The following is a 20,255-nucleotide window of genomic DNA, read 5'->3' as shown; positions in this document are numbered from 1 at the left end:
TGATGACAACGATTGTGAATACTCCGTATTAGTTTAGAGTCTTTAGACATTTAAAGAGGACAATTTACTATGTACAACCGGTCAACCAATTATACTTTGAACATGGTACAAATATAACTAATACGGGGTATGTTTAAAGTTTATCCATGCGCTTGTATCTTAGGAGCACATTAGTGAAAAAAATTGTACCGGTTATGGTGAAGATTCTCTCCGAAGAGATAAATGAAATAACTTAATAATTTCCAAATTTTACACAAGCACTTTTTAATAAAGATTATGTTATATACTACAGAGTACATACAAATTTAGACTTTTAACAAATTTAGCTAGTAGACATTATCACAAACACTCCAACTACTCATTTCTGTATATCACATTCTTAGCATGCTTCTAAGCGTACAACATAACGGATTTTGATACAAATTACACTAGACCATACAAAACATGAACTTTTTCATTGCCTTACAAATATGTAATTGTTTTCACTATTCTTTGAACTGAAAGAGCTTGGCTGTACGAAGAGATTCACTAATCCCTTGAATCGAAGCAGCGGCTGCAGCTAACGAAACAACCAAACAAAGGAAGTTGAGAAGTTGTAACATACACCACTTGAATGTCCATCGTTTGATCTTGTGTTGAGCAATGTGCATTTGGATTGGGAAATACACGGCTAATGGCCAAAACCCGAGTGCTCCTAAGAACGCAATGACATCGTTGAAGAAGGGCATTGCCATGGACACTATGGTTACAAAAATTACAAATATTGATCTTCCAACTAGCCTTAGAGAATTCAAACTTAACACAGTTTTGCTGCCTATTTTTATGGGGTACTCTGCCTTCACAAAATATGAGTTGGGCCATTTTTTGATGGCGAATGATTCGATCATCTTGTAGACAGGTTGAGCAAGTACCTGGCCCATCATAGCAAAAACTCTTAGGATCATATAACATGTTTATCAAAGAACAACAATATTATGGCCTCGATGCAACATTTTTGTTTAGGTAGCCTTTAATCAAATGTGACTTATTAGTTAAAATTGAGATGTGCTTGAAGTTGAGGTAATTTTGTTTTATACCTGATATGCTCCAACAATGTGAATGACGATGAAGATGTTGGCCAAGTCTATCAACCAGAAAGGCTCGTAAAAGCCAAAGCTGGTCAACATGTTGCCTGGTGCATCATTCCCAAATGCTGCATAGCCTAAGCAACCACACATCATGTAAAATACTGTGGTCGTTAACATTGATATTGCGTTTGCCTTTTTCATCACCTTATTTTCAGCTGGACGTGACTTTAACGTGTCCTGAGACAGTAAAACAATTATCTGATTAAGAAATAGTTTCCATTTGACAATGTGACCTTAAAATATTGAAATCACAAGGTGACAATAATAAATGATGGTAATGATAACAAGTTTATGAGTAATTTTTGCTAGGAAAATCGATCTCATGCCACAACTAAACCTCGGTAGTACTAGTATTATTCCAACTCTAAGAACGCGTTCTTCAGTCCATAAAAATGGTTACATGATCAAGCTAGGATAGCACAAATTTACCTGTATATCAACAAGAATTTGAGAGAAACCATAAGCAAATGCGATGTCACCAATCGCTCTTAACATCCTCCATGTTTTCTCAGCAGCCGATATACCCACACCTATCTCTACTCCTGTCAAAGTAGTCTTCCCACCTTTCCCTACACAACATAGCTAAATTATTATCAGAAAAGCAGGGGAAATAAACAGAGTTAAGACTTAAAAACAGACTAATTATAATTACCTGAAATAATCCTCTCGAGTGCAAGTCCTACACCAATGGAAGAATACGCGAAAGACATGATAGCAGCAATAGTTGACAGCCATGTTAGTTCATGAAAGTTGGGAATTTGTGACAAAAATATCTCGCAGATTCCGAAACCTATCATGTAAGGGTTATTGCTAAACCTGCAGGAAGCAGCATGTCCTTTTTTGTGGAAGCAATTTGATTTTTGGACTGCCCTGGAATATTTTTAATCAAATTACTTTATTTAGCTATATTTATTTTCTCTCATTTATTTGCTATTGTATAGTTGCATAAGATTTAGCTTATGATAGAAGGTCTTACACCATGCTTTTGGGTGCAGTAATTGTGTACCCTACTACGAAACCTGTTAGGTTAGCGTACTGAAGTATTCCACAAGCAATGCAACTGAATCTACCTGTGTAGTTAAAAAAACGGATCTTGTTAAAAACGTCTCAATAAATTATCTTTTTGGTTTTTTTTACTAATACGCAATTAAAGATATTTAATTTATCAGACTGGTACACTTGTACCTAGATTGGCTTGGACCTCGTCCATGTAAGTGTAGTTTCTCTTTCCGGTGATGGGATCAGGGGTTCTGTAAGAATCAGCGAGAAGGTTGGAGGTGTAAAGCATGATGCCAGAAAATATTAAAAGAGTAGCAATTCCTCCCAACCATCCAAGTTGCGCCGTTGCCCATGCTAGGGAAAGAACACCAGAACCTATAATTGCTGTTATAATATGTGCACTTGCAGTCCATACAGTTCCTGTAAAATTATATATGATTGATAAATTATGTACATCAACATTGGAGAATTTAATAATTTAGTGTTCTAGCTTAGACTAAGCTGAGCTGCAGATGCTAGCAATATTTGTAAAGTGCTTGGCTTTTGGCTGAGTAAAAGAGTTTTTTATGACGGGTAAAACTTTTTTAGGCTAAATTTTATGCTTATACAAATATACTACCTCCGTTTCATATTATTTGCAACAATTGCATCATAATATCATAATCAGATTATTCACTATTCACTACTTCACTAGTACCAAAAAAAAAAAAAAATAGATCAGAAGTACTCAGCACATTTCTCTGTTGAAGGATAAACTTTGATAATGCTGACTAATAAAATTTCATTGGAGTACTCCGTAAATGATATTTTCGTCCTTTAATTCTTTTTTACATGATATTTCTCTTTAAAGTTCAAACCTTGAAGACGTTGACTAAATTATATTGGTAGAAAATAAACCAAATTTGTCAATATATTCCTAAAATACATGCTCACGTTAAATAAAATTTCATGGGGAACATAAATTTTTATGCATGGAGAACATGTGTTTATTGTCATTTATGAGAAACAACTCTGGAGTATATATTCATGACCTCATGAGAACATGTTTTAATGAATAAAAAGCATCAAATTATGGAGTATGTAATTTTCAAATTCTTTAATTTCCGTAACCCAAATGAATAAAGTGACGTAGGGAGTAGAAAACATACGGAGTATCATTGAGTTGTGATTTATACTTGCAAAATAGTAATATCTTAAAAGAATTGTATATATATATACTCGGATGCAAGGTATACCTAAGGATATTTTTGCTCATTTAATATTTTTTGCTCATTTAATATTTTTTGTTCATTTTATAATCATAAAATGAGCACAAAAAAAAAACCATCCTTGGATGCATTTACCTCTATGTGCACCCAGGTGTAAGATGTTGGTATTATCTTGTCACGAGTATAACTTATCACCATTGTACAATTAAAGGCACTTATGATTAAAGTAACGCATTAAAATTTATAAATATAGAAGGAAAAAAAAAAGACAAATGTCACAAATAGTGCAACTATGTAATAATGGAGAAAATAAAGTCTAAAAAATTGAAATGTAACAAATGTCCCTAAGACCATGGTCCGACACAAGTTATATCCAATTCAGATTTAAGCAAGAAGTTAGTTAGCTAATATTTTGGCTATGCCTACTCTTTTGACAGTGTTTCAACTCTCAACCATGAAATGCAAATTAAAGGTGACAAGTGAGACCAAGTGACTCGGTCTTGCTCCAATGCACTCTATTATTACAAACTAAGCAAAACAACATTCATGAATATGGTGTAAAAGCATGAAGTGATGATTTAATGTTTTCATACCATTAAGTTTTGAGTATTGTAAATTCGGGATGACAAACCAATTTAAGTTATTTATAATACATCATAATCATCGACAATTCAATTCAAGTCAGGCCAGTTCATTCGATGATAAATGGAAAAGAAAAAAGCAAAAGAGAAAGACAAAGTACCCGTTCGTCTAGGCTTGCCGTCGTCATCAAACTCTTCACTATCATATGGAATTTGGTAAATAGAAGGCGGTACGACACCATCTTTGTGATGGAATTCTTCATCTCTTGGGTCTCCCATTAGAAAAATAAAATTTGGGGAAGCAGTTTTAAATTAGTGTGTTGTAGTAAGTTGGTAAGAAGCCAAAGAAATGAAAGAGTGAAATGGTGAAAGACAACCAATTATGAAAACTAGCTAGATTTGTAATTGACTCAAAAGAGGGAGTGTTTTTCTTCCACTATTCTATTGCCAGAAACATACCAGTACTATTTATAAGCCTCCAATAATTATAAATTGTTATATTTACTTTCAACCTTTTCATATAAAATACAAAGTAGTATATTGTTACCGTACTAGTAATATGGAGTTGTAAAATTTAACTTTTACTCCGTACATGACATTATATACACATCATACTTTGTGTATTACTATGGAAAAGACAAATTAGCAACGATACATGTCACAAACTCACAACTAGGTGTGTCCTCAAATTTATTTATTTATGATATTTTTATTTTGCAATAACTCTTTTAGAGATTTAATAAAAATAATAGCAATAAATCTAGTAATATATATATATAGTCAACCATATACATTGAGCATTAACCTTTTAGCTTTTTTTTTTTTTTTTCAATAATGTTATGCACCTACATATACATATACATTATGAGAGGTAATTAAAATTTCAAAATTAATTATCTTCACTTATTTGGAAAGAATCATGTAAATATCAAATGTTAAATAACTTTAATCGCATACCAGTCAACTTCAACTATGAGATGAGGTCCGCTTTTATTGAAAATTAGTTGATTTATATCAAAATTGTTATTTTGTACGGAGTATATAATATAATTTATTTATCACTATGATAAACTTATATTTTCTATTAGACTTATATGAAGTACTTATTTAGTGACCAAAAAATCTATAAAAATACGGTTTCATCCTTTGAAGCATCCGTATACAGCTACTGATATATAAGCCATTGCTTTTACAAATTCGCTTTTACTACTATGAAATGCATGAACGACCAACTCAATTATTTGGACATTCTATTATAAAGCAAATCATGTACACTATTAATGATATTCATGATTCTCCAAGTTGAAATTATTCATCAATTGTTTTGTTTAAATAATCAGATTTATTGACAAAATTCTCCTTGTAGAATGGTCCTCCCTAGTAATTATTGTAGCAAAATATTTAATTACAACTTAAAAGCATCTTATGAGTGGCTTTTAACTTAAAAGTAAAAGAATATTATTACTCCATTTTATATCAATTTGGTCAACTAGTTCATAGTGTTAATTAATCATGTTTATGGGTGCCGAATAAGGATTTCTAAATCCGATAAGATTTTATTCTTGTGCAAAATGTTATTTTGTTACTTTAGGTCTAAATAGGTCTAAATCATGGGCTATTGTTAAAATCCCATTGTTATTCATATGTAAATTACCCCTCATAAACAAGAAGATCAGAAGAAAAAAGTATATATAACATTAAGCTAGAAGAAGATATTCTACTACCACCAATTGATTTAATTTTAGTATAAAACCTTCCTATAATTTGTAAGTGCATTGAGCTTTCTGATCTCAATTATTTAATTAAACTTTAACTGTATATATTATGACTCGTCCATACTATGAAAATCACTCTACATAGTTAAGGGTAAGAAGCGATGATTGCATGAAAAAGTGGGATACAATTCGGGCAAAGGGGAAATCATTTTCCAAAGCACTACCAATTTTTTTGAGGAAGGGTTTTCTAAGAAAAGGAAAAGGAGGATGTGAGCAATCGAAACAGTGCGTTGCATAAGATAATGTGTTTGCAATTGAATTTCTTGCTGTTAAGAATTGCACAAATTCTTATATATGGCTGGTGACACCGTCGCGTATGGCCAGCCATATAAGGGTTACTTCGTTAGTGTAATAGGGGGTTACTTGGTCAATGTTAAAGGGGTGGGTTACTCCATCAGTATTATAGGATTACTCGGTCAGTATTACAGGGGTTACTTGGTTAATATAAATTATAGGGGTTACTTTCTTTTTTTACAAGTGGTCACACATTATGGTTAGCCACACACAAAACGAGCTGGTCATATTATATAATTGTGTTAGCCCATGCATTGTTATATATTTGTTGGATCCTCGAAAGATATTTTTAATTGAGAGATGATTATTTTTCACATATTTGCGAGGTTGATCCTTTGTAATTTAAAAGACACTTTATAGTTCTCCTTGGCTAAGAGAATTATCTGTATTTCTTCATACATTTTAGATAAGTGTACTTAGTTGAAGGCAATTGCCAATGCAATTAGCGATACTCTTATAAAAATTGTTGCATTTCTCAAAAGAAAAGGTGTTCTTCCCTAGCTTCAAACATCAAACATCTTAATTTTCGGACAACATATCATGTACACTTGCCAAACATTGTTTCTGAAAGGCCATCCTAAATAAAATCATACTTTAAATTGGAAAGGCTTGGAGGAACCAAGAGATTGGCTAACTCCCTGGATTGAGCCAACAGCCGCAGCCAGCGACACAAGGAAGCAGAGCAGGTTAAGAAGTTGTAGCATACACCACTTCATGGACCGCCTTTTGATCTTGTTTTTAGCGATGTACATTCTGACTGGGAAATACACGGTCAAAGGCCAAAACCCGAGTGATCCAAGAAACGCAAGAATGTCATTGAAGAAGGGCATTGCCATTGCCAATGTTGTTACTAAGATCACAAATATTGTTCTCCAAATTAGCCTGAGCATGTTGTAAGTGAACACAACTTTGCTGCCTATTTTGATGGGATATTCTTTGTTTACAAATGTTGAGTTGGGCCAATTCTCGCTGGCCCATGACTCGAGCTTATGGTACACAGGCTGAGCAAATACCTGGCCCATCATATTAAAAAAAAAAAAAAAAATTCATCAATGTTTAATAATTATACTATAAAATCATGTTTATAATGTCTAACATATCTAAACTAGCTAGATAAACTCTTTGCACTCTTTTAGGACAAGTTTGTAACACAAAAAATGACTAAGTGATACCTGATATGCTCCAACTAAGTGAATCACAATGAAGATGTTGGCTATGTCCACCAACCAGAAAGGCTCGTAGAACCCGAACCCAGTTAACATGTTTCCTGGTGCACTATTCCCAAATGCAGCATAGCCTAAGCAGCCACACATCATGTAGAATGATGTTGTAGTGAATACCGAGATTGTGCTTGCTTTTTTCATCACCTTATTCTCGGGTGGATCTGATTTCAGTGTATCCTAAGGTAAATTAATGAGCAAGATCATTAGGCAAAAAAATTAATTACTTGAAGTCTTGAACATTCCTAGAACTTTGTCATAATGAAGCACAAATTAGTTTTACTACCTGTATTTCGACAAGGACTTGAGAAAAGCTGTAAGCAAACGCGATGTCTCCAAGTGCTCGGAACATCCTCCATGTCTTGTCAGCAGATGTTACATCAACTCCCACTTCAATTCCTGTTAATGTTGTCCTCCCTCCATCCCCTGCATATGTATCAAGCTAAGCTATATACAATCTACTGAATTCATTTAAAATTCCAAAAGCAAAATCATGCAGCATTTGGAAGAGTTTAATTAACCTGAGGCAATCTTGGCAATTGCAAGTCCAATACCAATTAAGGAATATCCAAAAGACATAACAGCAGCAACACTTGACAACCATGTTAGTTGATGAAAGTTCGGTATTTGAGACAAGAATACTTCAAACAACCCCAAACCAATCATGTAAGGGTTGCTGCTAAACATGCAGGATACAGCATGTCCTTTTTCATGGAAGCAATTCGACTTATGGACCGCCCTGAAATAATTTCAACCAAACCAAACATACTCTAATCATCACTTTTTAATCGAAAATTGAAAACAGAATACAGAGTTGAACAAAAAAATATAGGACTTACACCATGCTAATGGATGCAGTAATTGTGTAACCAATTACCATTCCAGTTAAATTGGCATACTGCACTGTCCCACATGCAATGCAGTTCAATCTACCTATATAAACCCGAAAAATAACACTTTCATCAGCCAAAAATCGTAAGGCATGCTAGCTCAATTGTTACTTATCAGTTATCACTACAAAACGAGTACATGTACAAAAATGTTGCTAACTATGATACGTTAGTAACGTTACATATAAGCAAAAAAACTATATTAACTATGTGTGTAGTAGTTTTATACCTAGATTGGCGCGAACCTCCTCCATGTAAGTATGATTTCTCTTACCGGTGACAGGATCAGGAGATCTGTAACAATCAGCAAGAAGATTGGAAGTATAGCCCGTGATGATGGAAAATATTACTAGGGTTGCAATCCCCCCAATCCATCCAAGTTGCGCCGTGCCCCATGCTAGTGAAAGAACTCCAGAGCCGATGATTGCTGTTATAATGTGTGCGCTTGCAGTCCATACAGTCCCTACAATTTGTACAATTGTTTTTAAGTCCGTGTACATTAACAAATATGAACACGGAAACAAAGGAAGTACTCCATTTTATAACAAAAGTTACTCCATCCGTGTTTTAATAAGTGTTACACTTTTTTTTTTTGGCAAAAAACTACATTTAAATATTATATCTTTCTCCTTTTATGGTCCCCCTAAGGGCCTGTTCATATTTACTGAACTGAGCTGAACTGAACTGAACTGAACTGATTGGAGCTGAACTGAACTGAACTGATTGGAACTGAACTGAATTGAGCTGAAATGAATATTTTATGTGAGAGGGAAATTAAGAGCTGAACTGAACTGAACTGAACTGAAATTAAGTAAATATGAACAGGCCCTAAATCCATTACTACTTTTTTTAATATATCTTTTTTCTCACATTCATTACTTTTTAATAAAGTATTAACCCCACTATATTTCTTTTATACATATTAATTTTTTAATACTCCAACTACCCCATTTACCTCTTATTTTATTTAAGTCAATTAAATTGGCTAAAACTATGTGCCGGTCAAAATGAACACTTATTAAAACACGGAGGGAGTATTAGTTATTATAAGGGGTCGTGAAAAATAAGTTATTATAATAAGGGGTTGTGATAAATAAGTTATTATAATAAAAGTTAATAAAGATTATAAAAATTCATTTTATAACCAAACATAAGTCTAACAAGTTTTGATAAAATAAAATAAGTAAAATCAGGTACTTGTAAATAAAATGCACCCTTAATTATTGGTTTTGTTTGGAGAATCAATTTCATGTTTGGGAAAATTGGGTGATAATTGCATTAAAGTGTACTTAAATGAGTTGAGCATGAGGTGTTTAAGACTAATAAAGTAATTAAAAATCCTTCCCAAATTAGGGAAATATGATTCCTTTTTATCCTTCTAATTAAAGTAATAAGGCACATTTATTTCAAAAAAGTAATAAGACAAATTATTGTTAAAAGTAATAAGACTAATATACCCCCTCTCCTTAACAACCATACGATCCATACCAGCCACCTTCGCTCGGCTACCAGTCTCATACTCTCTCAAATTCTCACTATATTTTTTTATATGGACAAGTCTATATACATGTGAAAGGAGGCCAGGTTGTGAAAGATAAAGATTTTTACGGAGTATAAGGCAATATTTATCGCTGCCAAGACTTATCAATTCCTAAAATTGTCTTAGCAATAATTATTTTAACTTAGAAAAATTATTTTCCTTTCTTAATTACAAAGTATATCTCGCACACATCGCTGAAATATACAACCTATTTATTAATGAATTGATTTGTTTCAAAAAAAAAAAAAAAAATTATATAATCTCCTTCACACCTTGATTGTTACACAAACTTACAACACCACTTGTTCATGTAAGTATGAAATAATTAATATGTTCCCACTATTCTGTAAAACAATAAAACTATTAAATTTGACTATTATTAATCTTCAAAACACATTATAAACCGTATAATTTTATTTCAGTACATGTAAAATTTTTACTCGTAAAAAATTGATGATAAAAAATGTATACTACGTATGTATAAATCAAATTAATCAAACAAGATCATACATATAACCACGTTGTGAAATATTTAGATTAATTGGAATTTACAAACGTCTTTAATGTTTGACAAAAAAAAAAAAAAAAAAAAAAAAAAAAAAAAAATTGGACTATCTGAAGGGAATAGAGGAAGAAATTATAAATATCACTCACAACTCAAGACAAATCATCGAGGCTTAAATCCTCTTTCATGACACCAACGAAGGAATTAAGTTAGCTAACATCTCGACAAAATTTTGTAAACTTTATTACAATTTGGCATCATGTCAAAAGTGTAAAACTTAGCAAAGTCCAACCCAAATTACATGTTCATAACAAAAAAAACAATGGTGTTAACGAGAAAACTACGGGATACAAAGTAACTCATAACATATCACATAGATACAACTTAGGATCAAATTCCAACTACATTTATTTTCTGCCACTCTTATTAAAAGTATGTAGGCACAACAAAATGTACCGAAAAAAGGTTGTAGAAAACCAAGTAAAAGAGAAGATACGTACCAGTTCTTTTAGGCTTGCCATCATCATCAAATTCCTCATCATCTGCAAACTTGTAATTAGTAGCCAATGAATCAACACCACCTTGCTGGAATTCCTCATCTTTTCTACCTCTCATTTTGGAAAAACCACAAAATATACCAAAATCTGGATTTACAAAATTAAGAGGGCAATTTATTATTGCCCTACAATAATTTGAGAAATAATTTAGGTAGGAAAAATACTCTTGCTCTTTCACACACTTTACTCTCTCCCTATATTTAAAGTGGGAGAGACTGTTAGTCACTTGTGACTAGGCTCTTGTGCTACTTATATATGAAACTCCTAAATTAAGTGTCTTTTTTAATTTTTTAATCTTGCAAGTATTTTACAAATATTAATATTTACAACACAATGCAATGCAATATTCAATTATTATACCGCTTGTCCCTAAACATGGTGACATATGTATTTTTAACTCGTCCTTAAGTAATTTATTACGGAGTACTCGTAATATTAAGTCGTCTTATATAGTGATTGGAAATTATTATAATCTGGCGACTTAAGTATAAATGTCACACAACTTACACCTAAATAGTTGTCACGTTTTAAAACCAAGCCAATAAGTATCATGATTAGTGTGAAAGTATCTCATTAATTTGGTTCAAATATCTTTAATTTATGATCTCATTAATTGAAATCCCCTATATTTTTGAAAAAAGTTAGTACAGAGTACCTTTTAAATGAAAACAAATTAAAGCTACCACACTTATTTATATTTCTTCTTTTATATTTGCAAATTTATTTGAACTTTTTTTTGTTTATTTTACAAGCTCACACATTTATCACCGCACCATCAACCAACAGTTGAATATTACTTTTTGAAATATACTCTGAATTATGATATTACGGAGTATATCTTATATTATACTTTGTTGATTAATGAAAATTCATTTTCATGTCATTTGAATTTCGACTAGAAAATGTAATGAGATCAACTTTTAAAAACGGAGAAAATATAAACCTTAACCTTTCACATTGATATAGTGATGTTACGCACGCACTTTCAGTAAAAGGAGGTTACTTTTACGAGAAGTACTCTAATTCTCATAACTTGAGAGTTTTGACTTGTGAGTTGTTACCAATTGACCAATCACTGCATATTTGGTGTGGGTGGATAGGACGAAATGTTGAAAACAATTTTACTTTTCGTGGAAACAAAATATTTTAGATTTGTTATTGTCAAAAGTAACATTATATCATGTAGTTAGTCATCACTTAGTTGTCATGAATTATCTTAAATTATAAACAAAAAGAAAAAGTTACAAATAATTCGTTCAACGGTGTGTATGTGCGACCAACAATTCTACAAAGTGAGGATATCAAACTTTGAAGCATCTTTATTTCTTATGATATTTGATTAGCTTTAATAATAACCTTTTCTTCATCTAAAATTCTGTTTTATCATTTGATATGGACTTTATAGGCTGTAACTAAAGGGTTTTACTACTTTTTAAGGTTCCCAATATCTTTTCATCTAATAAAGCATGAATTAACTTTGCAAATAAAGTTGGCATTTGGAACATTATAGCTAGAATATATCAAAAAGACAAAAGTAAATCGTATGTGATAAACTTCATTAGATTGAGCATAAACCCACGTTAAAGGAGAGTATGACCACATACATATAAGCTTAGCATAGTTTCATCTTAAAATTAACGGCTATTTCACCAAATGCCACTGAGAACTTTAAAAATTCACCAAATGTCATCAGACTTTTCAGAATTCACCAAATGTCACTCAGTTTTTAAATAATTCACCGAGTGTCATTAATGACTAACGGTCGTTAACTCCGTTACTCATTAGGGTTTACTCATGACACATGTCATGATATGATTGGTCTATTTATTTTAATTCATAAAAATTAAAAGAAAAACAAAAAAATTAAATAAAAAAAACAAAAGAAAACCCCAAAAATTTCCCAACCACCTTCCCACCACCGCCAAACCCTAGCCCCTCCCCTTATCTCGCCGGAAAACGACCGACCACCCCCTTAACCACCAAAAAACGGCCGATTGACCCTTTAGCACCCCACTTGACCCACCGTCGACCCCCAAAACCACCCACACAACCTGCCCCGACCCCAAATACCACCAAAACGAGCTTTGATTTAAACACCCAGCGTTTTCCAACCACCGCGCAAAATCACTCCTCCTATCCTCCACCCTTGAAACGACGAAATCGACCATAGAAATCGACCATTCTAGATTTCCATGGTTGATTTCGGCCATTAGAGGGTGAAGGGTTTCCACAATCGGGTTCTATTCTGGGTTTCCATGGTCGGTTGCGGTGGCTTGGTGATGCGTCGTGTTGGTGTGTGAGGTGGTTGCGGGGGCTGGGGTGGGTATTAGCGCAGGGATCGTCGGGTAAACGGAGTTTTGTGGGTCAGCGGATGGGTGCTGGAGTCGGGTAGGCAGAGTTTTGGACATTGCATGAGATGGTTGCGGTGGTTGGGGTGGTTTTTCGGGAGGAGGAAATGGGGATTAAGTGGAGTCGACGGTTTTGATGGGGTTAAGGGGTTCCAGCGGGAGGTCAGGGGGTTCCGGCGGATTCCGGCGGAAGGTTAGGGGGTTCCGGCGGAAGGTTAGGGGGTTCCGGCAGGAGGTCAAGGACATCCGGCGGTTGGCTTTGGCAGGTGGTTACGGTGGTGGGGCTGGGTTGGGTTAGGATTTAGAGTTTTTTTAATTTTAATTTTATTTATATTTTTTAAACCAATAACCGATTGACACGTGTCCACATGTGTCATGATTAAGCTTTAATGACTAACGGAGTTAGTCATTAATGGCATTCGGTGAATTATTTAAAAACTGAGTGGCATTTAGTGAATTCTGAAAAGTCCGATGGCATTTGGTGAATTTTTAAAAGCGGCATTTGATGAAATAGCCGTAAAATTAATTGATGATAAGCGTTATATGTTGGCCATTCTCAATCTATCTCTTCAATGTCCAACAAAACCAGATTATTTTTTCGGCACTCTAACACTCTCTAATTTTAATTGAAGGGGATGACCCATGTTGAGTAATTGACTATATCAATTAACGATAGCTTTAGAGTACAACTAAAGCTAGAAGTACTCTAACTATTTATTATTATTGAAAAGTTAAAAATCATAATTTCGTATACGGAATATTGTTTTAGAATATTTCGCATAAATAGTTACATGTATAATATCATAATTTCGTATACGAAATACTGTTTTAGAATATTTCGCATAAAAAGTTACATGTATAATACTTAATTTGTGTTTCAATATATCAATTAGATTTCCCAGTTTATAACTTTCTACTCATTACGCGCGTTCACTATTCATAACTTAATATTCCAAAATAATAATAGTTCAAGTGATCCTATATTTCTATGATTATTAAAATAATTTATTTTTATTAATCATGTTACATCCTAAATTAGTAAAGACTATGTTAATCAAACAATTAATTTGGGAATGATAATAGTGATAACACATTAACACTATAATTTGGTCCATTGAAATTGTATTAAGGGGACCATTAGTAATAATTACACTTTATAATTTGGCAAGCATCTTTTAATTACATACTTACAGTTGGGTTTTGATATAATCTTGAGGAACAAAATAGTTGATCATCTTTTTAGGTAATAGGAAATTAAATAGTAGTACGTAAATTGTGATCTTAAAGCATGCTTAATGCAATATTATTTTATTTAAGTCTGCTCTCAAGCTTGGTTCACTTTGGCAGCCACAGCAAGCTGCAGTGGGTTGGTCTGGTGACTGTGAGTGGGAGTGTAGTGGGGAAATTAGGGCACATTTTTATAGATTTAGTGTTACCTTTCTTTGAATCAACTTTTGACCATGTACTAAGCTATAGATATTTTAGATTCCATTAAATATGGGTCATTACATATGAGGATAAATATAGACGAGATTTGATCTCAGGTCTTGGATATAATCCGTCAAAAATATAATTAAATGAACTAGTTACATCAACATATAAGGGTTATTCAAGCGAAGTACGGATTACATCCTATTAATTAATTAATTACCCTATTTAAAACTTAGGTACACAAACCACTATGTGACCCACTACATAAATTCCTTATTATAGCAAGAAATCAACTTATTAAAAACATGTTCATTAAACAAACCCATTGACATGTTTAACTACAATGATTTTAGGAGCATCAATCAACAATCACTCTATACATATTATTACAATTTAAAAGACAAAAAAAAATAAAATCAAAGTTTTGTACTTTTAAACTTTATACTGAAATGGCTTGGACTTACGAAGAGTTTCTCCAACTCCTTGGATAGACCCAGCAGCGGCAGCCAAGGAAACAAGCAAGCAGAAGAAGTTGATCAGTTGGAGCACACACCACTTCACTGAACTTCGTTTGATCTTTCTTTGAGAAATATGCATCTGCACCGGGAAATATACGGTCAGTGGCCAAAACCCGATTGCTCCGAGTAGCGCGAGGAAGTCATTGAAGAAGGGCATTGCCATTGCCAATATGGTTGCTATCACCACAAATATGGTTCTTCCAGTTAGCCTAAGTAAGTTGAAGCTTAACACTGTTTTGTTGCCAATTTTGATTGGGTACTCTTTGTTTACAAATGTTGAGTTGGGCCATTTCTCCCGGGCCCATGTCTCGTAAAATAAGTACACGGGCTGAGTAAATACCTGACCCATCATACAAATATTTGAGTTCAACACACTATATAATAAATATAACAGGTACACCCGAGTGTATAATAAGTTAATTTATTTTATATATACCTGATATGCACCCACCAAATGGACAACGATGAAAATGTTGGCCACATCTACTAACCAAAAAGGCTCGTAAAACCCGAACCCAGTTAACATGTTACCAGGTGCATCATTCCCAAATGCAGCATAGCCTAAGATACCACACATCATGTAAAAGGCTGTGACAGTGAACAATGATATCCCATTCGCCTTCTTCATCGCCTGATTCTCTGGTGGTTCTGATTTTAGCGTATCCTGAGGTCAATATAACCAAATGCTAATGTAAATTTTGTACATTATCAGAAAAAATCGTGGTAAATTTTTATTGAAATACAGATCAAATGCACATATATTCACCTGTATTTCAACAAGGACTGCAGAGAAACTGTAAGTAAACGCGATGTCTCCTAAGGCTCTACATGCCCTCCATACTTTATCAGCAACTGTTACATCGATTCCTACCTCTACTCCCGTTAAGGTTGTCTTCCCTCCTTTGCCTGCACAATCAAATTAATGTGATAACTAACAAAAATTTCAATTAGTTATCAGCTTATCGCGCTATAAAAGGTAGATTACTCATTTACTCTGTACCTGAGATGATGGTAGCAATAGCAAGTCCAATGCCTATTGAGGAATACCCAAAAGACATAACCGCGGCAATAGCTGACAAAATTGTGAGGTTATGTAAGTTGGGAATTTGTGACAAAAAGATCTCGAAAACTCCCAAACCAATCATATAAGGATTATTGCTAAACATGCACGAAGCAGAATGCCCTTTTCTGTGGAAGCAATTAGACTTGTGCACTGCCCTGCAACATTTTCGACAATGAACGTAAATTAGCTAGCTTGATGCAATTATATATCTTCATTGTAAATTCGTAATAGATGGACTTACACCATGCTTATTGATGCAGTAATCGTGTAACCAATTACCATTCCACTTAAATTGGCATACTGCAGTATCCCACAAGCAATGCTGTTTATTCTGCCTAATGATAAAAAACTTAAGGTCAGTTAAATAAATTATTTGATGAACCAAGGTCGTACGTGTTGTAACCCGTGTACATGATTGTACCTAAATTGGCGCGGACCTCCTCCATGTACGAGTGATTTCTCTTTCCGGTGACAGGATCAGGGGATCTGTAACAATCTGCTAGGAGATTTGAAGTATAAAATGCGATACATGAAAATGTTATAAGTGTGACGAGTCCTCCTACCCATCCAAGTTGTGCCGTGCCCCATGCTAGTGAAAGAACTCCGGAGCCTATGATTGATGTTATAATGTGTGCACTTGCTGACCATATAGTTCCTGCAGTATTATCAACCAACAAAGATGATTTAATCTACACTCGAAAGGCAGCATATTATATATACTAGCTCATAGGTTTAGCATTTTGACATTACTTTGTTATGGAGTATATCAAATTAGGATGTTGGGATAATCTGACTTAATACTATAGGAAACTTTGCAAAAAATATGTCAATTACGAGGTTACTTTGTTAGTGTTATAGGGGTTACTTGGTTAGTGTTACTAAGGTCTCTCAATTAATGTTATAGGGGTTACTCGATTTGTGTTAAAGGGGTTACTCAGTCAATGTTAAAGGGTTATTTAGTCAGTATTACAGGGGTTACTTCACTTTTTTACAAATGACCATATGGTGTGACTAGCCGCACACAAAACGGGCTCTTTAATTTGAGTTTTTGATTTTCTGTATTAGACCTAAACTGTTTATAAATTTGCTATAATTATATTATAACACGGAGTATTTAAAATATATATTTTTTTATATTATTTATAAAAATTTATAAAAACTTATTATAACCATTTGATATCACCTTAAATAAATTCACAGATGTCTAAAATAAAATTAAAATATACGGAGTAAATATAATTTTCGGTAAATATTTCTTTCGAATTAAAAAAAAAATGTGGCAACGAAAGTTAAATCTTAGGTATCAAATAATAACAACAAAACATAAAACAACATGAGACAATTAAGTTTGATAAAATATGTGAGAATATGGGGAGGAAAAGGTTTTTATAAAATACAGCATTTTGTTATTTGGCAAATAAAAAGCTAAAAAAAAGCCCCAGGGCAGGGTGATGGATAAAATTACTTCAAAAAAAAAATAGAATAAACATTATTACACCGATTAATGAGTGATTTGGGCATGCATTCCAAACTAAAACTATTTTAGAAATTATTTTAAATTGTTACCTAACCCTCAAGAGGTGCTCAATAGCAAAATCCTTGTTATTTTATCAATTATTTTAGAACAAAGTGAGGTACTGATGTTTTTAAAAATTAAACTCAAAATGATAACTAAAGACAAAACACACACGTAACATTAAATTAATAGATCACATGTAAAAGTTATTGAATTTTCCTAATTTTAAATCATCATTCTCTATTTTCAAACACACATTTATTATTATTATCTTATTCTTGTCCCCTTTTTTCTTTTTCATATTACTAGAAATATATGACTATTTTACTGTAAAATAAAAATCTCTATTACTTTAAATGTTTTTATAATCAAGATTCATTTTTTTAATTTTAGATGGATACCAAAAAAAAAAAAAGATTACAGGGAGTACGAAGTACATACAAGTATCATTAAGAATGTCCACGAACTACTATTTGGCAGTATAAGATACCTTTGTAATATTACTTGTTAATGACATTTCATACAATAATAATAATTACTACAAGTATATTCCATCCTTTTTTGTGATTTCAAGTTGTATAGGCACTATCCCAACCTATTGTCTCAAGCTTGAATTGAGCTTACAACTACAACTACAACAACAAAGCCTTATTCCGATTCATAAAGAATATGGTTGAGCTTATATTAAAATCGTACATACATAGTGATTCAAGGAGAATTGAATGGCATAAATACCAATCAAATAATATAAGAAAAAGAAAAAAAAAAAAAAAAAAAAGATGTTACCAGTTCTTTTGGGCTTGCCATCATCATCAAATAGTTGATCTTCATCATCACCATTAGAAAACTTGTTATCAACAGCATCTTCTGTGCCTCTCATTTTATATTTCTTCCCTAAACTTTTAAAGCAAGGTTATTAGGTAAGTCCAATAATATACTAATATTTCGTAATATATAAGTTCAATAAAATCATTTTAAACAAACTAGGAAGTATTTATTGTGGATTATAATGCATTGATCAATCATGCACGATACCTATATATTTTGCCCGTTGAGTGGGGACATAGAAGAGATTTGTAGCTCTTGCATGCGCACTCGATCTTGCTTGAGTAGATAACGTAGTAAGGTACGAATTCTCAACCAGTCATGGTGGAGGGTACAAACATAAACAAAAAAACTAGTGACTAGAAATATGCCCTGGGTCGTTGCTTATAAGTTATGTGGTACGTTACAACACGTGGAAATATTTGATAAACGAGTCTGGGCTACATCTATTATCAGTGTCTATTTTACAAGTCTAAGGAAGTTCCACGTACCTTAAAACCATATGGCAATAAGGAGAGTAACCCTTTAGCCTTACATAAAAAGTGGATACAACTTTCTTGTTTTTTCAATGTGAGATACACTTTCCAATACTTTTACACTCTTTTAATGTGGGACAAAAACTTTCACTCACATGTGGGTTAGTTCATGGGATCAAAATTGTTAAAAAATCAACTCAACAAAAAGCTTAACCTGATGGTTAAGGCTTTGAATATGTTTTATAATCTATCACGCCCCCTCACACAAGAGCTCTTTGGACTTGAAATGTGGATGCAACATGGGCCCTCAGCATATCTTGCACGAAATATTCCACTTAATAAGCGAGGGTGAATGAGATTTTAACATGTGACATTTATGTCACGTTGACTCTGATGCTATATTAAATGACCAACTCAATCAAAAATTTAAGCTGATGGTTAATTGAAGCCTAGAAATATATTTTATATTCTATCAATGTTAGATTATAAACAAAAAAAAATGTGTACATCTAATTTACGATAATATTAGTTACATTGTAATAATTATTGAACACATTTACCATAACATTTAGTCAATTTAGGGTAACTTCCGCCCTTTTTTTAATTTGAGGCAACTTTAATCTGATATGATTTTAATGTAAATAAATTATAGGAAAGTTTTATAAAGCTAAGGTAATACACATACCTTTTGATAAGAGTAATACACTAAAATACACATTAAACTACTCCGAATTTTAAAGAGAGTAACTTAATTAATAAAACATACGGAACCTTTATTTATATATATCAAGGTAACTCTAATTTATATAAAAATAAAAAAATAAAAATAAAAAAAATCATGTACACCCGATTTTTTTATTTTATTTTTAAAATTTGTATTCAAAGAATTATTCAAGATAAATCTTAGCTTAACCTAAGCTAATAGGGGCTTCTACATGGTACCTTAAATTGGGCTTATACAAATTTACAATCTAATTTACAGATTTGAAAATCAACCAAACAAGCTTGATGAAAAATTGAAAATGGTGATAAACTGACCCTGTCATTTTAAGATAAAAATTCGAGTCTCCGTCAAAATAAAAAAGATTAGAAATTCAAATCATACTCTCAAGTGTGGACCTTAAATATTTAGATAATATTTTTATTTAAATAAAAAGAATAAACGTTTTATAAACAACAAAACCATTTTAATCAATCATTGTATCCAAATTTGGAGGAATAAAATGTAGTGGTCCTAGTGGACCTTAGAAAATTCAAACTTTATAATTTTTTGTTTGCAGAAGTAAAATTTTTATATTTTTATAAAACAACAAAACCATTTCAATTTTTAATCAATCAGTGTATCCAATTTTGAAGGGACAAATGTAATGTTACATTAAGAG

General features: G+C 32.7%; 3 protein-coding genes across 3 annotated transcripts; all 3 read right to left on the bottom strand.

Moving 5' to 3' along the window:
- Positions 1–456: 456 nt before the first annotated feature.
- LOC145593004 (amino acid permease 8-like) lies at positions 457–4,339 on the bottom strand. Its single transcript, XM_081649520.1, has 7 exons — positions 4,077–4,339; positions 2,313–2,546; positions 2,104–2,197; positions 1,780–1,997; positions 1,557–1,696; positions 1,077–1,304; positions 457–911 (listed from the first exon to the last, which is right to left on the bottom strand). Exons 1-7 carry the CDS (start codon positions 4,192–4,194, stop codon positions 486–488), a joined length of 1,458 nt encoding a protein of 485 aa, XP_081505646.1. The 5' UTR covers positions 4,195–4,339; the 3' UTR covers positions 457–485.
- Positions 4,340–6,468: 2,129 nt separating this feature from the next.
- LOC145593003 (amino acid permease 8-like) lies at positions 6,469–10,895 on the bottom strand. The gene is made up of 7 exons (XM_081649519.1): positions 10,640–10,895; positions 8,324–8,557; positions 8,044–8,137; positions 7,726–7,943; positions 7,491–7,630; positions 7,157–7,384; positions 6,469–6,997 (listed from the first exon to the last, which is right to left on the bottom strand). Exons 1-7 carry the CDS (start codon positions 10,752–10,754, stop codon positions 6,572–6,574), a joined length of 1,455 nt encoding a protein of 484 aa, XP_081505645.1. The 5' UTR covers positions 10,755–10,895; the 3' UTR covers positions 6,469–6,571.
- Positions 10,896–14,612: 3,717 nt separating this feature from the next.
- LOC145591409 (amino acid permease 8-like) lies at positions 14,613–18,584 on the bottom strand. The gene is made up of 7 exons (XM_081647849.1): positions 18,359–18,584; positions 16,478–16,711; positions 16,298–16,391; positions 15,994–16,211; positions 15,760–15,899; positions 15,430–15,657; positions 14,613–15,333 (listed from the first exon to the last, which is right to left on the bottom strand). The coding sequence occupies exons 1-7, from the start codon at positions 18,450–18,452 to the stop codon at positions 14,908–14,910; spliced, it is 1,434 nt and encodes a 477-aa protein (XP_081503975.1). The 5' UTR covers positions 18,453–18,584; the 3' UTR covers positions 14,613–14,907.
- Between the last annotated feature and the right edge of the window lie 1,671 nt (positions 18,585–20,255).

Source organism: Chenopodium album, chromosome 18 (genome assembly GCF_948465745.1).
Source record: "Chenopodium album chromosome 18, dcCheAlbu1.1, whole genome shotgun sequence".
NCBI classification, from domain to species: Eukaryota; Viridiplantae; Streptophyta; class Magnoliopsida; order Caryophyllales; family Amaranthaceae; genus Chenopodium; species Chenopodium album.
The sequence above is the reverse complement of the archived record's forward strand: the minus strand, read 5'-3'. Positions and strand labels throughout refer to the sequence as shown.